We start from the raw sequence: 12463 nt of genomic DNA on the forward strand, positions 1-12463 counted from the left end.
TTAAGGGGTAGAAAAGTAGAGAGAAGCACTAGGAACCCACCGAGCAGCAGCGGCAGCTCTTATCCAGGCCCTCGTCTTCCGAGTGGCTTCCCTTCCTCCCCCGGGTGCCAGCCAAGGAGCAGGAAGAGGGAAAGCGTACTTTTCTGTGGCCTTGGGAACACCGCCAGGAACGGGAGCAATGAGCATCTCCTCCCAGAGTTCCGCTCAAAGTCAATGCCATGGGGTAGTAAAGGCCAGAGCTGAACAGCGCAGGGCAAGGTCATTGCTCACAGGGAGCCCGGCCACTGGCAGGAGTGAAACCGGTAACTGTACAGCGCTGCTCCTAATGGGCACCCCTGCCCTGTGTGTTTCCAGATGTTGTACCGAGAGCTCAGTTCTCCAGGAAAATGTCCTCATATAACAACAGGAGTGGGATCTAAAGTTTTACTCTCTTGAAATGCGTATTTGCATTTTAAGAGATTTTCATGAAAGTCCTGAGACTGTAAGAAGTGATAGTGCTCCTAAAGGTTTCTCTCCTCTAAATTATGGCCGTGGGTCCCTGGGCCAAGAGTGGGGCCCACAGGGTCAGGAGCAGCCAGCAAGACTGGGTAAGTACAAAGCATTTATTGAGCACTTGGTAAATGTCTGTTGAACAGATATTGAGTCAAGACATGATTTCAAAGGATGACAAAAACCCCACATGGGATATCACCATTTTCCCTTGGAAAACCAAGTGGTAAGAAAATGTGTGTGTGCATGTGTGTGTGTGTGTACACATTTAATCTGACTTACAAGTTTTTTCTGTGCCCTTCAGGGGCTCACTATATTCATCTTCCACCACAGAATACACATTCACGACGTACTCAGTTTCTGGCTTCAGATCTTTCAGCACTGTGCTGGTTTCCAGTCGACTCACATAAAACTAGCAGGGGGACAAATAACAGTGATAAGTGGTACGATTAGTTCTCTTCTTCTATTATATTTACAAAGCAGTTAACTGCTCTGAGCTTAGAAATTATATTCCAGCAAGCCCATTGTGATTTGTTTTTGCCAACTACTACGTGTTGGACGGTTCACATAATTTACTCTTTTAGCTGTTGTTTTTCCTTACTTGTAGAATGAATGAGTAAAAGTAGATCATCTTTAATATCCCTTGGCAAATCTAGGATTCTAAGACAAACTCATGAATAAATCAGTATCCTAAAATCAATTTTAATTTTTAAAAACTCATACTGAGATCCAGCAATGCTTAGAAACTGTATGAACCTAAGCAAAGCTCTTCCCCTTTAATTGAGCCCAAATGCCTGTGCCCTGTTCCCTGCTCAATTCTGCCCTCCCTACAGCCCTCTTGCCCACAGCTCTAGTGAGGCGGACCCTGTCTCTGTGTACGGACAGGGTGGGCTGAGGTGCTGTCTACTCACTTCCTGGCGTTTCCCTCCTGAGACGGGGTAGTATTCCATCTTGTATCTGTCCACACTGTCAGAAGGAGGTGTCCAGCTCACTCTAAAAGAACGGTGAGTTCGCTCAGAAATAACCAAGTTAGAAGGCGCTTCCAAGTCACCTGCATGTGGGGAAAAAAGCGCACGCACTCTTTCGTTGCTGTAGCCAGGTAATGAAGTTCGAAATTACACTGAAACAGTGTCGATCTGGAATACCACTGAACGCAGGTCCCGAGCTCGCACAGGCTGCCTTTCCCATAAGTAGAAAATGTATCTGTACAGAGGCCCGCCGCCCAGAGCGCCACTCTGCGTGAGCAAAGGGTCTTTAGCTTCAGGAGATTCGAACCTGAGCTCAGCACTGTTCCTTCATCTGGCTTCTCCTCTTCTCTGCGACACCACCAGTTAAATAGTCACCTATGCCCCAAACCTCCACGTCATCCTTGGACGTGTTCTCCTCACTCTGTCCTCATACGTAACCAGTACATACAGATTTGGGCCCTGAAAGTTCAGTGTCTGCATTGTCTCCATCACTGTTGAGTCACTGCCATAGGCCTTCACTGTCATTTTGGTTTCGTGCACTCATGTCTTAGCTCCTTAGCTGAAAATTAGGTTCTGTGAGGATAAAACTGGCTTCTTACTCATAGTTAGTTCTATTACAGAGTTGGTTTCTTATTATGTGTTTAGTTCCATAGTTCAGGATTAAGAAAACAAACAAGTATTTTAAAATTTGGGAACATCCCACTGCCCATGGTTGTGCTCTCTGTGTATAGACACAGTGAGATGACAAGATATACCATATCTGTAGCAAATATCAATGAAAATAGAAACATTAAGCTCAATTTGATCAACAGGAAGATGTTCCAAATAATAACTTAAAGAGAAAAGTGTTAGCCCATTGACTCCATGAGTGTAGCAAATCGTTTTCAAATAACCTCTTTCTCCTTTCTTGGTAAGCCAAAATTGAGGAAAGCATTTCCATTCTTAGTAGCCTAACCTTTATTGTACTTGGGTCATAATCAAGCTTGCAAAATTATCAAGTAGTTTTACTGTCTGGGAAACTGAAATGAATGCAAGAATTACATAGTACATTAAAAAAAGGAAAAACAGATAAAAGATGTTTTCATCCCCATTCAAATTCTCTCTAATTGAATAAAATTACAAGTCTCCCAGCTAACCCAGAGCCAGAAGCCTTCAGATTCTGACTGCCTAGTTGGCCTGTTCTCTAGAGAAAAGGTCAGCCTGTTGTTCACAATCCAAAAGAGAAAATCTGCAAAAGTTTGCAAAAGAGAAGCTCAAGGAAGAGCATTCAAAAAAATATGTCCCCAGTCTTAGAAGCACAGAACCATTTCTTTGTGTTATTTGTTATATTCATTCTAACTTTTCCAAACTCAGAATAAATTACTGGATACTCTTTATCATATTCTATGTGGATTTAAAAGGAATTGCTTCTCCTATGATAAGACCTATAATTTTTATCATTAATTTTCTAAAAACCTTCAACTTGGGTGCTACAATTTGACATTACAGATCCAGTTCTATAATTTTGTTTCTATATCCCAATTCCTTGTTCCCATTACTCTCTTCCAAAGGCCCATAAAAACATCTTTAACCATTGTGAACCTGAAAAACTAATTTAAATTCTTTGGCTCATAATTTTTGCACTGGTAAAGGCAAGTTATATCATTTCTAAGCATCCATCCTCTGAGACTATAATTGCCCTTTACCTTCAGGGTTACAAATGGAAATTACCAGATCTGATCATCTACAGTTGAGGCAAAGCAAATCAGACACGAGACTTCGCTTCTGATTTTATTCATATTAGGAAACCAAAAAAGAAGATATTACTTTACAGGAGGAAGTCTGTAGGAAACATCTAACAGCAACATAGTGGTTAAAGTGAGACGTTTACTAGAGAATAGATATTTACCAGGAATGTAAGCGTCTCTCTCCCTGTTCCCATTTATAAATCTTGTATGTGTGTGAGTGTGTGTGTGTGTGTGTGTGTGTGTGTGTGTGTTGGAACAAGCTAAAAGGCATTTTCAAGTTTTGTGCCCCCCAAAAAACAAGGACTAAAACATGATTTTCAAGTAATAATAGCCCCTCTCCCCCATTTTGGACATTTGGCAACAATAAAGAGAAAAATCCACAGAAGTGTGGAGAGAGAAACTCAAAAAGGAGCATTCAAAAGAATGCATCCTCAGGCTAAGAATGCAGCTCAGCAGTAGAGCATTTGTGCAGCATGTGCGAGGGCCTGAGTTCAAACCTCAGCACCACAAAAAGAAATAAAGAAAAGAAAGGGAGGAAAGGAGGAAGTAAGGAAGAAAATGTAACCTCACTGCACAAAGCAAGCAAACCATGTCCACAGCATTATCTGTTAAACTCATTCCAACTATTCCAAAACCAGAATAAATTCATGAAAGACCATTTTTAGCATCATGTACATGTACTTAAAAGGAACTTTCTCATATAATAAGGACCATAATTTAATTATTGACTTTCTACAAACCTTCAGTTTGGGTGCTTTCCCATGCATACACATAAACAGATTACAACTTATAAATCTACTTTTAGTTGCCATAACTCAGGGGATGCTACCGATATCCAAAAGGCAGAAGCTGGTGGGGCCGTTAAACACCTTACAAGACACAAAACAGTCTCAAGCTACACACACACAAAAGCAATGATAGTTACCTAGCCCAAAACACCAACAGTGCTCACAGTAAGAAAGCCTGCGCTAGACTCACCCGGACCCTTGACGCTGTTGCACAAGTTAATGGTGAGGTCGTCCACAACCGTGGAGAGCGACTCAAAATCAGCCACGTTATATGCGTGGATATCATCAGGATCGGTGGCGATCGTCTTTAGCTCAACCTCATCAGCATTCTTAATACCTTAAAAATGAACATTTAAAAATTAAAAACCTTCTTGGAAAAAAACAACTAATGAAATGAAGCAAGTATTTTAGGGTTTCCTTAATTGACAGCTGCTTTAGGCAACCATGAAACTCTAAGAACTCATTAACTGGGATATATAGATATAGATATAGATATAGATAGATATATATAGAGAGAGATATATATAGATATTCCTCAAGAATAAAATGATTTCTTCTTGGTAGTTATAAAATAGAAAAAAGAATAATCTAATATAAAATCTAATAATAAATTGCCTTCTTCTAAATGCTCCTGGCACCACTTTCCCAAGAAAAAGTGCTTTTTCTGGGAAGTAAAGATATCAAAAGTAAACAAGGCAGGCCAGGGACTTAGCTCAGAGGTTCCGCCACCTGCCTCACAAGCTCAAGGACCCAAGTTCGATCTCCAGTATGGAAAAAAAAAAAAAAAGTAAACAAAAATCTATGCAAAACCAAAGAGGAATTTTCCCAAATCCTATTCATAGTAAATGTTTCCTCTTACTCTATTATTTTTCTTCCTTTAAAAAAAAACGCAATAAAAACATGCAGCCGTGTCTCATTGGTAGGGGGAAGTGAACTGATTCTCTGGAGCATCATTTTGATAAATTACATCTCAGAGAAGATACGTTTGTTGGTTTTCCCCTGACTTCAGCAATATCTACGCGGATATCCTCACCCCTCTGCGCCCCAGGGCACCGCTGTCCTCCACGCTTACCAATAGCAAACAGCTCCACGCCCTCGTCCTTGAGTTTCTTGGACGGCGCCTCGACATCGTCCTGGGATTTCCCGTCAGTAATGAGGACACCAATTTTGCGAGCACGAGGCCGCATGCCAGCCTGGGTCTTGAAGTTCTGCTGGCGAATAAAATTCAAAGCCAAACCTAGTGGGAATGTTAACAGAGAGTCAGTCTAACGCCTCCTGGGCTGGGTGGCTGAAGGCGGAAGGTTCAGTGGAGCTCACAGCCCCGGGGCGCCGGCTCACCGGTGAGAGTGTTGCCCCCTTTGTAGGGTAAGTTTGCCACCGCTTGCAACAGGCTCTTCTTGTCTCTGTGAGCGTTTAACTGCCACTCTGTCCTGGGGTCTCCGCTGTACTGAGAGAGGCCTAAAAGACACCATCCGCACCAGGGTGTGTGGAAAAGCACCACGAAGATGTCCCGACCTCTTCAATCTGGGGAGGACTTACCAATTTGCACTCTTTTGGGGCCAATCTCAAAGACTTCCACAATACGAGAAATGAAACTCCTCACAGTCCTGAAATTCGCCCGGCCGATGCTCCACGACCCGTCCACCAACAGCACGATGTCGGCTTCGGCTCTGGTGAGACACTCCATCCCTGTCCCGGCAACCCAGACAGGGCATGAGGAGCGGGCTGCAGGCAGGTCAGGTCGCTCCCCGTCCTGGCCGCTGCCACCCCCAGCCCCCCGGCCTGCGTCTGCAGCTGACTCAACGACTCAGAGCGCCAGACTTTAAAATCTGTCCATGTGATCTATCACCCTCAAGCATATTCATAAAACTCAGTTCCCCCAGAGAGTAGTTCAGTAGCAAATCTTTCCTTCACCACTGACTGTATTTCCCAGCTACTGGTCTAGAACCTGGGGCTGGAGTTAGACCATCACTGCCTGTGTGAAAGGCTCACACACAAAAGCTTGGCTACATGACAATGCACGACTATTTAACAATGAGTATTAATACTTTTAATAAAACTTTAATGCAATCTAAAGATAAGAGGTTGTATTTTTCTATAATATGTGATATTATCAGGCAAGTGGACTAATAAAACGCGTAAGCTTGAAAAGTTTTGATGAGCCAAAAATATCTTAAAATGATTAAGCTCCCAGGTAACTATTATATATATTATGAAGGATTAGATACAACTCTTAAAATAAATCTTTATAATTAAAGATACATTTTTAAAACTTGATGCACTGTTATTTAGTTGTTATTGAACTTTATCATCCACTATGTATAAAAAAATCAGATAAATACAGATGATGAAATTTGCACACGTAAAGGATCAAGGAAGAAGGAAAACAACTTAGGAAAGTAGCAAACAAATAAATGGAGAGCTGTGGAGACAAGCACAGACACGATACAAAGCGAGGGTGCTTTGGAGAGAGAAAAACAATCCCAATATCCTCAGTGTACAAGCTACAAAATAAAAATACAAATGGTTAATATCACCATAAGAGAAACAATCAAACATCGGTTCAAGACAGCATAATTTGACACTTTGATTTATTTTATCCACATACAACTTTTTAAATGTTCTTTCTTCTATGAGCTTGAGTGACCAGCTATGAATTTCCAGTTCTTTGCACTGTCACATCTGATATGAAAAACCTGCTGAGAAGCTAAGCAGTGCTTATCACGCTGCCTAGTGCAAGTGCCCGCTCGTGTGTCACACATGTTGGGGCAGAGCGCGCCCAGGCGCTGCCCCGAGACCTCGAGGCCTCCTCAGGCAGCTCCTGCACTGCTCAGTGTGCTGGTTCAGTGCATGACAGACACAGAAGCAAGCTCTTCCCACCCCTGCCACTTCTAAGGGTGTTAAAAACTAGCTGTGTTTGCACCACACCTGTCATCACACAGGGCAGGAAACCTAACAGCCCCGTGTTACTAGGTCGCTTCCCACTGCTCCTGTAATCTGACTCTGAGGTCCCAGCCCAGATGAGCCACTGAAGCAAACACACATAACTCCCTTCACAGAAGAAAACTGCAGCCTGGTCACTGCCTAGAAGAAATGTGTTAGAGATGCGTAGGCATTGTAATCTACATTTAGTAAACATTCATCTTTAAATAATGTATACTGTATAATTAATACAATGCTAAAAAGAGGAGCCTAAAACTAAATATTGTCAAAAGTACAATTGACTATCCTGAAGCAGTTTTCTTAAACATCAAACTATGCTAATTACTTAAATAAATTTTATTGAAAAAGACACTTAGCTACTTTTCATTGTATAATGACCTAAAAGTTCACATTTGAAATAGTTTCATAATGCTAAGTTTCTCCCAGGGGAATATAGCTCAATTTCTTACCAGAGGATAAAATTGGCATTACAGTTGTGTCAGAAAGGGTTGTCATTTCTTGTCCAACAAGAGGTGAACTTTCTCCTCCATCAAACATTCCAAAAACATTTACTTTATAGGTGGTGCCTGCCCTGAAAATGGTAAAGTACATCGTCTGTATGGACCATTAGCTAAAGGGGTAGCGTTTTTGCTCTGTTACACTCACCTTGATAATCAAACTTTCACCCAGAGGAACTTATAATGTGCAGCATTGTAAGAGAAGAAAAATAATTCCCCCTCCTTATAGCGTATGTTTACTGTGAGGACCGAGGTAAAGCAGCCTCCGAGCACCCTGAGCGCTCTGCTCCGGACGCACAGCCGCTCGCAGTCTCGCCTTCATACCATCGGCAGAGCCCCTGCCGCACGCCTGCGTGTCCCAGAAGGGTCAGGAACTTGGCACAACCGAAGGGCTGGAGTGTAGACCCAGGACAGAGCCCTGGCCTGGCACTCACGAGGCCCTGGTTCCACCCCCTCCACAGTAAAAGAAAATGATGGAAACGTTGTGCTTGACAAGGTGACGTAAGGGTCCGTGCACAGTGTCTGGCAAGTAGCAAGGCCAGTGCGGCTCACCTCCCACTCTAGGAAAGTAAAGCGGAGAGTTTCTGCAGATTTCATTATCAGGGGGCGCTAGGTGAGCACACTTCCCAGGAGGCCATGCTCCAGTCCCCCAGCTCACTGCCCTGGGTGGCGCTGTCCAAACTCAGACGCCCTTGTTTCCTAGTGCAGGCCGGAAGTGACCCTCACTGGGCTCCTGGGCCCCTCGGGCTGGCACTGCGCCCTGAGTCCGGCGGGCTCCCGGGGTCACGGGGAGGAGGTTCGTGTGGGGCCGCAGCAGGAGTCACCTGGGCCTCGCAGAAGGCGCAGGAGCCCCGCGTTTCCACACAACTGAAGTTTTGGGGAAATTGGGTAAGATGGATTTTTTTTAAAGCAATGTTATTGAAAAATGTAATTCCTCATCACTTATAATTTTAAAAATCCTTAAAACACTGCAAGTATTTTGCCCAGGCCTAAATTCTGTTGCTGGTTTCTGAATTCTCTCTTCCACTCTACCAAGCAAAGGAATCACATTTAGCTGCTATAAAGTACTCTGCTGGTACACATACACAGATTCATTTGTATTGGGCTACTGATTTATATAAATCATTTAATTTTAAACACAAATACATTCAATCTTTAACACAAAGGCGGGCAATTCCTACCTAAGTTCCTCCAGAACAACGGTGTTGTCGTACGGTCCAACGACTAACTCCCCCAGTCTCCTGTCATCTCCCGTAGGGTGGAACGTGACTTTGTAACCCTTCACTTCCCCTGGGGCAGGCTCCCACGTCACTCGGAAACTGGACATAGTTGGGTCGGATGTTTTGAGATTTCTTGGCGACTTAAATCGAGACGCTATAACAATAAATAGATTTTTAAAACCTTATTCATAAGACTAAGCTTTGGGGGCTTTCTGTTAGCCTTTTAGAAAATGTACATTTATTAAGAAGGATTAAGTTTGATAGCACAACTTGTCATGTTGAATAAAAGTCCTGGCAGCAGAGTGCTAGGCACTCTTTGGGTAACTAATTCTCACCATTCGGGTCCCTCCAGCATCAGAACATTAACGGGGATAATCATTTTATAAGGAACTAGATTGCCAAATATAATATGCAAATGATGAATCTCAGCTCATAATTTAAAATACTACAGATTTGATCTTAAATATTTACAAATGCAGTAGACGTATTAAAATCTTCTTTTATTACACAGCATACTTTCTCCTCTAAACAAAGAAAGAGGCAAGATTTGCACCTGTTGTTCCTGATCCCTGCCTCAGCTTCCCTTCCCCCGTCTTGTAGATTGGGAGAACGGTGATGTCGTACGTGGTCTGGGGTTGGAGTCGCTTTAGCACCGTCGAAGTGACTGTGGGTGGCACCTTAGCAACCATTTGTCTCCCTCCTCCTTGGGGTCGATACACAACACGATAATTGACAACTTTTCCTGGTGCTGGTCTCCATGTAACTCTCATTGTATTTTCGGTTTCTTCGTCTACTTTCAAGGTTTTAGAATCTTGGGATACTGTGAAATAAGAAGAAAATTAAAACATATATCATTTTGAAAGAAAGTGCACATGTACACCTCTTCATTTATGAGGAAAGAAAATGTGTTTCTTACATATGCCCACTATTCTCCTGCCTAGCACCACAGTCTCTCATAAACTCACGATGTTGTGTGAGCTTCCTCCCAGCAAGACGTCACTAAGTGTATTCTCTTTATTCCACTCACATTAAAGATTGTGCAGTCACATTGCAGACTTTCTATTTGCATGCTGGAGGCTTTACCAAAACAAACATCTCCTTTCTGGAGATGGAGTGAATTTTTATTGCATTTTCATCTGCAGAGAATCCATCTAGCCACAATATCAGGGAGAATACCAAAAATAACGAATGAAGAGTTAGCAATTTTGCTTAGCCCTTTCCAGAAAAAACTTGGAATCTATAAATGTCTAGCCAGAGGCACTATGATTGACATTATTTTTATGATTGTTATGTGCATATAAGAGTGCGAAGACAAAATAGGGAGCTGCAACGCATTAAAAGTATCTCGGGAGCTCTAAAGATAAATTGGTGCATATGGCCAGTATCTCAGAAAGCACTATCTATTAAAAGAATTTGTGTAATGTGTAATAATTATATTTATTAAATTCTGTTTTGCTTTGTTTTATTTTGATACCAGGGATCAAACTTGGGACCTTGCGCTTGTGAGGCAGGTGGCAAAACCACTGAGATAAATCCCTGGCTTAAATTCTTTTTTAATACTATTTCACAATCAAGTCACCAATCATTCACAATCAACATCATTCCTTTTCTTACTTATATTTAGAGCTTATAAGCAGGATTATTGCACTGAGCTCAATAATTCTGCATTCAAAAAGTCATAAGCATTTTTATAGGAAGACATTAAGCTGAAGGAAACTTTAGAAACTCTTCCCTGATTTTAAAGGAAATTTTCATGTTCAAATGGGCAAGAGTCATATGAAACAATTGAAAAAGAAAAGCTTTTTTTAAAAAAACAAGAGTTGTTAGACAGTGGGCATGAGTCAGCACTGGACAGTAGTCCTAGAGAGATGAGGAGCAAATGAGAGTAAAGCAAATGACCTGGTCTGTTGCCTGCAGAGAGTGTGTGGGGCACCAGCACAGAAGGGTGAACCCTGCCCAGATCCCAGTGGTCTCCCTTAACTGCCAAGGGGGTGTTATGAGTCCAGGAGTCCAAGGCAACCAGAAATCACAGAACAGAGTACCACGAAGAGAGGGAGCCACACACAAAATGCTCCAAAAACATGCAAAGGGTCCTGGCCTTCCTCCCAGGGTTAGTCAGGACACATATGAGAGGAGACTGCTCAAATCAGGGACATCAGCGCTCAAAGGCAATAGGGGCAAACTCCTGCAGCTCACACAGGGCCAGAAGACAACTCTGCCTCGCTCTGAAAATGCCACACAAAATGCTCAGGAGGCCACTATCTCAATAATACGGCAAGTTCAGCTGAAACTAAAGCAGTGCTTATAACTAAGCTTCAGAAGGCTCAAACTATTTCCAAGGAACATAAATGTATTCCAGGAAAAAAAAACTTAAGGATATTTATAAGAATATAAAAATAGCCATCACCTAACAACAAGGTAAAACTAACAATGTCTGGTTTCTAATAAAAATTCTGAGGCATGCCAAGAAGGAAAATATTATGACCCACATTGTGGACAGAATGATCTTCCTCCCTCAAAAAAATCATATGTTGCAGCCTTAGCCCTCAAAGTGTTGGTCTTTGGAGATGATGCAGAATTTCCGGTTAAATTAAGTTATATAGGTGAGACTGATCAGATAAGATTAGTGTCTTTATGAGAGAAAGAGATACTAGAGAACTCTTCCTCCCCATCCCCAGACTAAGGAGAGGCCATGTGAGGACACAAGGAAAAGTGGCCAACTTCATGCCAGGAAGAAACTCTCACTTGAAACCAAAACCTACCAGAACCTTGATCTTGTACTTTCTAGGCTCCAGAATTGTGAAAAAAATAAATTCCTATAGCTTAATCAGCCAATGGTATTTTGTTATGGCGGCCCAGGTTAAGACAATCCATAAGAAAAAAAGCAATCAACAGAACCCAACTAGAAACATATGACAGAACAAAAGAGATATTTAACAGTTATTACAATTACATCCCAAGTGTAAATAATGATAGAAGAAAGATTAAGCATGTTAAACAGATAGAAAACATATAAAAAAGATTTAGAGATAAAAAATAGAATGTCTGAGGGGAAAATGTACAAGATGGTATTTACGATACATAAAAAAAATCTTTTAATGATTTATGAACTTGATGACCTGACAAGGAAAACTTAAAAAGTAGGGCTGGAGATTTAGCTCAGTGGTTCCTCCACCTGATTAGCAAGCGCAAGGACCTGAGTTCAATCCCTGATGAAAAAAAAAAAAAAGAAAAGAAACACAGGAGAAAAGTTGATTGAAAAAATAAATAGCATCAGTGCCTTGTTTGACAATTTCACATAGATTTATACGTGTTTAATTTATATAAACTATACATGTATAATGAGAATACTTGACAGTAGGGATGGAATAAGTAAAATATTTATAGAAATGATGGGCTGAACTTTTTCTAATTCTACAAAAACTATAAACTCACAGATCTAAGAAGCTCAGTGAGCCCCAAGCACAAGAAATACAAAAAGAATTACATTAAGATATGTAATAACCAGACTGCTTAAAATCAGTCGTGAAAGAAAATTGTGAAGGCACTCAGATTTTTCAAAATGATACATTGTGTATGGAGGACACAGAAAAAATAAAACAAGCCAAGAAATTCATTTATATGATTATAATGAAAGTTTCTCAGAAACATGAAAGTACACTTTCAACCAAGAATAGATTAGTTGAATTTTTATTTTAGTGTTTAAAGAAACTGGGCTGGGGATTTCGCTCAGTGGTTTCATGGCCTGCCTTGCAAGCATAAGGACCCGAGTTCAATCCCCGGTACCAAAAAAAAAAAAAAAAAAAAAAAAAAAAAAAAAAAAAAAAAAAA

The 12463-nt window shown here is 41.4% G+C and overlaps 1 protein-coding gene across 1 annotated transcript in view; it reads right to left on the reverse strand.

Moving 5' to 3' along the window:
• Window positions 1-12463, reverse strand: part of Col12a1 (collagen type XII alpha 1 chain) — a 106928-nt gene that overhangs the window by 63673 nt on the left and 30792 nt on the right. Inside the window, exons 14-22 of the mRNA XM_010617912.2 lie at window positions 9186-9452; window positions 8594-8786; window positions 7365-7486; window positions 5512-5661; window positions 5311-5430; window positions 5045-5209; window positions 4163-4309; window positions 1401-1540; window positions 772-901 (exon numbers count right to left, since the gene is read on the reverse strand). Coding sequence (XP_010616214.2) covers window positions 772-901; window positions 1401-1540; window positions 4163-4309; window positions 5045-5209; window positions 5311-5430; window positions 5512-5661; window positions 7365-7486; window positions 8594-8786; window positions 9186-9452 — 1434 coding nt within the window. The remainder of the gene's footprint in view (window positions 1-771; window positions 902-1400; window positions 1541-4162; window positions 4310-5044; window positions 5210-5310; window positions 5431-5511; window positions 5662-7364; window positions 7487-8593; window positions 8787-9185; window positions 9453-12463) is intronic.

The sequence above is a fragment of the Fukomys damarensis genome, unplaced genomic scaffold (genome assembly GCF_012274545.1).
Source record: "Fukomys damarensis isolate Sample0158 unplaced genomic scaffold, DMR_v1.0_HiC HiC_scaffold_27, whole genome shotgun sequence".
NCBI classification, from domain to species: Eukaryota; Metazoa; Chordata; class Mammalia; order Rodentia; family Bathyergidae; genus Fukomys; species Fukomys damarensis.